This window comes from Episyrphus balteatus, chromosome 3, assembly GCF_945859705.1.
Source record: "Episyrphus balteatus chromosome 3, idEpiBalt1.1, whole genome shotgun sequence".
Lineage (NCBI taxonomy): Eukaryota > Metazoa > Arthropoda > Insecta > Diptera > Syrphidae > Episyrphus > Episyrphus balteatus.
The window spans coordinates 70,488,437-70,494,290 of NC_079136.1; the positions used below are offsets into that span (position 1 = coordinate 70,488,437).

A 5,854-nucleotide genomic window follows, 5' to 3' on the forward strand; every position below is an offset into this window, starting at 1 on the left:
CTTTTTAGTGTATTTTGTTAAAAAAAAAAGAGTTCGCACGTGGACTCTTTCGTTTTATAATTTTTAAAATAAAATGTTTTCATATATTTCGTTTATTTGTAAAATAAAAACGTTTTCATTTTACCTACTGTAAATAAATGCAAAAACATAATAAGAAAGTGCAAATCTGTGAATTTTACATTTCAAAAACTTGTTAAAATAGCGAAGAGTATACGCTCTTAAAAATAGAAAGGAACTTTTTAGAGTCACTTATAACGGCATTTTGAATAGAATAATTTAAATAATTTTTTATCATGTATCTGCAGAAAATATAAACAGATGAAAAAATCCTAACAAGTATGGCACAAATAAAGTTAAGCAACAACAAAAAGTTGCATGCCTTTTTTGTTGATTTTAAGGCAGCTTTTAACACAATCAATAGAAATGCTTTATCTTATCAACTTTATAACTTGGGCGTGTCATTGAAGTTTGTGTCAGGATTAGAAAAAATTTACTAAAAAACGAGTGTAAGCGAGTAATACCTACATGGTTGTCAGCCTACTGATTTTTGCTCTATTTCTTGATGACCTCGTAGATTTTCTAACAGGGTCCACTTTGCATTTTGCAACTTTGCACTTCAACTATGAAAATTCTGTTGCACCAAACTGCAAAGAGGAAATAATTTTTTGAAAAGTGAAACAAAAATTCCTTCTTTGCAAATTTTGTTGCACCAACCACAAAGTACTTTTCTAAAAAGTTCAAAGTTTCGCCAATTTGCAAAGAATTCTTTGATTTCGTTGCACCAAACAAAAAAATCTTTGCACTTTCCATTTTAAATTCTGCAAAGTTTTGCAATAATATGCAAAGACAAAATTTCATTTGCGGATGGCCATTTCTCGTATAAAGTTCGGGTATACACCGAAAAAAAAATTTGATAATAACAGCTACATATCAAATTAACATTTTTCAGTTACAAAAGTCGTCCAACAATTAAAATATCAATTTTTATGTTCTATCATATCATTTTGACATTTTTACTTGCGATATAGGAACTATATATCAAGTTATGCATTCGTACAAAAAAAAAAAGTTGAGATAGCATTTTTCCATTACGATGGTAGAGAATGCCAAAAAAGTGGGTCCCGGAAGTCCGTCTGTCTGTCCGTCTTAAACGGATGAACCGATTGATGTCAAACTTGGTATGTAGCATTATTTGGCGCCTCTCCAGATTGGTTTTTGGAATTAATTTTTTTGGACCAAAAATAACGGTACTTGTCATATACCGATTTTAGTAAAATTGAAATTTCTCAAAAACGGCTCCAACGATTTTGTTTAAAAAATTCAAATGTTAGTTTTAAAACAAGGTCTATCTTTCAATAAAATTTTTTTTTTTTGAAAATCATTATTAACGGTACCTGCCATAGAACCGTTTTTTTCAAATCCGATTATCTCAGAAAGAGCTTATTCGATTTCAACGAAACTTTTTGTGAAGAAGCATTTATATAATTTAAATATAAACCAAAAACAAAATTTCAAAAAAATAATTTTTGGATTTTTAAAAAAATGTTGAAAATTATTTTTTCAAAAATCAAATTTTCGAAAACGGGACATTGAATTTTTTTGAAATTTTTTTTTTAGATGTTGATTAGTGATTTCTACAAAATGGCATACCAATATTATTTTAAAACTTTTTTTCCAAAAAATTTTTTATAAAAAATTAGATTTTTAAAAAACGGCTCTAACGATTTTGAAATTTTTTTTTCTAAAAATGCATGTTAATATATCAATCAAAATTGCATACTTGTTTTGGAGGGCAATTTGATTTTAGATTTTATTTTATTTTCTTAAAAAACTAATTTTATTTTTTTTTTTTACCTATATAGTAGGTACCTACATTTTGTAAATTTCTATATAAAAAGTCTTAAAAATTTAAGCAACTTTAACTCTAAGAGCAAGTCGTGCATTTTATTTATTTTCAGGTGGGATAGTGAAAATTTCACTTTGACAATTAAAAATATCATTTTGACATTTTTTTAAGTTTAAGCGGATAGTGATAATTTCACTTTGACAATTAAAATATCAATGTTGACTAGATTTTACGTTTTAGTTTATTATAATGACACCTATTTCTTTCCTTTTCATTTTTATTATTTTTATTATTTTAAGAATTTTCTTTCTTTTTTTCAAAACATTACTGAAAGGGAATATTCTTTACAAAATAATGGTGATATTATTTTTTCTATTATAGGTGATATAATTGTTTTGTTATTTTCTCCCAAACTATGTGAAGTAAAATCTTCGTGTCGATCAAATTTTCTCAGTAAATCATACATTTTACTTCGAAAAAACACAAAGCGCCTTTAAATTAGTACACATTAAGAATTTTGTATTTAATATTTTTCAATAATTTGGAATGAGAAATTAATATGAAAAAATGATAATAAAATATCAAAAAAAATTTCCAAAATGTGACATTTAAATATCATCCTGATAATAAAAATATTGTTTTAACATTTTAAATATCATAAAACACATTTTATAGAGCATTTTTGGCTGATATTTAAAAAATATTAATTTGATATTTAAAAAATGTTAAATTGATATTGGTTTTTTTTTCGGTGTATTAAATGATAAATTTAAAATGAATCGCTTGAATAGTATAGTAACAGTTACGTGAGTGATGTAAAATTAAGAATAAATTTTGAAATTAGGAATAATTAACTATTAAGAATATTAAATATTATAATTAGTATGTAAAAACAAGTTGAAGTGGCATTGTTAGAATTTGTTGTGTTCTTTTTACGACCAATTTTTTTTAGAATATTTTTAGAATAATGTCAATTCCATTATTATAACCGAAAGTCATGTTTTTATTCAAAATAATTTTTCTAGCATCATATATTTCAAAAATTCCATTTTAATTAAATTTGACAACTGATTAATAAAAGAATAAAGAATGTTTGAATTGTCTTGAAAACCAAACATCTAATTTCACAGATCAACACACTAAACTCACATCATGGAAGTGAATTGGAAATAGTTACAAATCGTGACTATTTGACAGTTCAAAAGGAGTTTAGGAACGATGTTCAGCTGTCAAATATTTACAAATTGTAACTAAACAAAGACCATAGTTCGATATTATAAACTATGGTTAAATAAATAACGCACCTCTGCCCTCTGCTTCATAGAAGAGGCTATGTCCTCTTCTAGAATTGCGAACCACCTTATTCAAAATTATGCGTCATTCAAGGAATGATTGCAATTTAATGTTAAAATAATGATATCATATTGATATTAAAAATTCTATTATTTTCTTCTCTAAACAAATTGCAGCAAAGCAACAGTCTAAGTAACTATAACCAAAAAAAATGATAAAGTAAAGTACAGTAAAATTTCAAAAGATATGGTTGTTTAAGTAAAAAAAAGAAGATTTCAAACTTTTTTAACAACGAAAAGAAGTTTAAACTATTTACTGCTTTACTTAATTATACCTACTCAAAGTCTCAAAAAAATTATTATTGCCCCGTCAGTTATCTCATTCATTTATCATTATATTTCTCAAAAAATCAAAAAAGCAAAAACTCTTATGTGCAACTTAAATTTTTTTTTTAATATTTTTAATATTTTTTTTATTTTGTAGGTATCTATCTTTCAGTTAAAATATGCTTTCGTTTATAAAATAAGAGTAAAGTAGGTATACTGAAGCCACTCAGTCTGATGTAAAATGTCCGAAATAAGGACAGTAATTCTACAATTCTCAAAATGATATTGACCCAAACTTCAGCCTCATTTAGTTAATGCGATTCTTTCACCATTTGACATAGTTTGCCTTTTCAGAATAAAAGATTCAATGAAGACAAAAAAAAAACAAATTTGGTGTTCACGTAACAATATACTACATATGTATAGATAAAAAGTGCGTTTTATGATAATGTTAGCAGTGCTGAGCTGATAGCTGATATCTAACAAAACTTTGAACAATAAGTTCACTCCGCTGAAAATTGTTGCATTCTTTTTCTGAAAGCTTCTAAAACTTATCTTTTTCTTGTCGTTTTTGTAAAACTGACTTCGATGAAAGGGTTGATTAGTTACTTGGCTTTGTTTCACAAGAATGTCACTACCATTAAATATACTAGGATTTAAAAAATCAGACTTTTAATTTGTATTTTCTTTTTACAATCACTATATTTTTGGTAAACACCCTTAGAATGAAAAGGAAAGTAATAAAACGGATTAGGTAATTATGTAAATACAAAAAAAAGGAGTCATAAACTTATAATTTTTCCTCATGTTACCTGTCTTATTATTGTTTTGAAAAAGGTTGATACAATTAACTTAATATACCTGCTCATTCTAAAAATTGAGGTAGATTTTGTGGTGCAAATTAGTTCAGTGCTGCATAATTGTGATTATTCTTTGTTTTTAAATTTGGAAGGTTTCTTGACAGAAACTATTGAACCTTCGTAGCTTAAACACTTGAAGTTAGTAAAGTCCGAATGCTAGCAGTTTTAATTAAAATTTATTTATCTAAAATCAACATTTTTCATACAGTACCTACACAAATACAATGAAGTTTGTTTTCAATATCGTAAGTTCGCAATCTTCATTTCAGTTCAAATATTACAATAATTGAATACATAATTTGATTTGATAATGTTCATTTTAGTGAAGAAAAACATTTCTTTTTGATTAAAATTAATCTTTTCGAATTTTTCTTCTCAGGTCCATTATTTCACTATTATATCAATAGCAACAGATATTACTAAAATTGGGTACATTGAAAGGTAAGTGCATCTGTCATAAATGCTTTTAAAGTGGAGATTCACACACAAAAATAACAAATATCTAATAAAAAAAAATATATATAAAATCATTTCTTTCATATTAAGCATTAATATAAACAACGAACTGTGATATTATATTTTCTTTTCCTAGTTTACCACTTTCAAATTTAAGCAGCCACAATGCAGAAGGAAATTCAACAAATGTTAAACAAAGATCAGCCAGAACAATACTATCTAGAAGATTTCAATTGTTACCATCAAGAAAATTTTCTAAGCTTAGAAGAATTTTGGACAATCGCTCTCAAGCCCGACGACCTTTTGAAAATATTTATCATAATGAGAAGCTTGTGCATACTGGATGGAATAGAAATCAACAAATCATAGTGAATCATGAAACATCACCTAAAAGGAAAATTTACACAACCACAAAAAAGCAACAATTTCCAACTAATTTTTTTACAACTACTAGAAGACCATATTCAACATCAACGGCTGTTCCAATTTTCTTTAGAAAAACTTCAACTACTTCTCCCACAACTAGAAGAACAACTTTAACAACAACGCCAGATCCACTTATTTTTGAAATTGATATCAGATAGCAATCAAGACCTAAATTGGCAGTAATTTTGAATGTGGCCCCCAGTTATTTTTACAATTTTTAAAGAAAAACTACAAAAATTTGAACAATTTAACTGAAAAACAATCAATTAATATATTTTAAAAGGATTTGATAGTTTATTTTTTCTCTTTTTCTTACGTTGTTGAACTTGAACTACTTTCAAACTCTTACTAGCTCAAATAAATAAATACATTAAAATACATATAAATTTTGTTTTAAAATTATCATAAGTAAAAAAGTAATAATTTCCAAACCGAATGTTTGAACTATGTATTTTGTTGATCAGCTCCATTCAAAGTTTGCTACCCTTTAAAACATTTTTTTTGCATAAAAAAATGTTATAGCAAATAAAAAATTTGCAATAAACAATTGTCAATGTAAACAGAAAATTCTATGCATTATTTTATTTTTATTATTTAAGTCGGTTAAAATTCACCGCCGCCGTTGTCGTAATATATTTTTACATCAA

At 26.1% G+C, this 5,854-nt stretch overlaps 1 protein-coding gene across 1 annotated transcript; it reads left to right on the top strand.

The window, feature by feature from the left end:
• Positions 1 to 4,355: 4,355 nt before the first annotated feature.
• Positions 4,356 to 5,568, top strand: LOC129916223 (uncharacterized). The gene is made up of 3 exons (XM_055996059.1): positions 4,356 to 4,570; positions 4,705 to 4,766; positions 4,918 to 5,568. The coding sequence occupies exons 1-3, from the start codon at positions 4,550 to 4,552 to the stop codon at positions 5,363 to 5,365; spliced, it is 531 nt and encodes a 176-aa protein (XP_055852034.1). The 5' UTR covers positions 4,356 to 4,549; the 3' UTR covers positions 5,366 to 5,568.
• Positions 5,569 to 5,854: the final 286 nt, after the last annotated feature.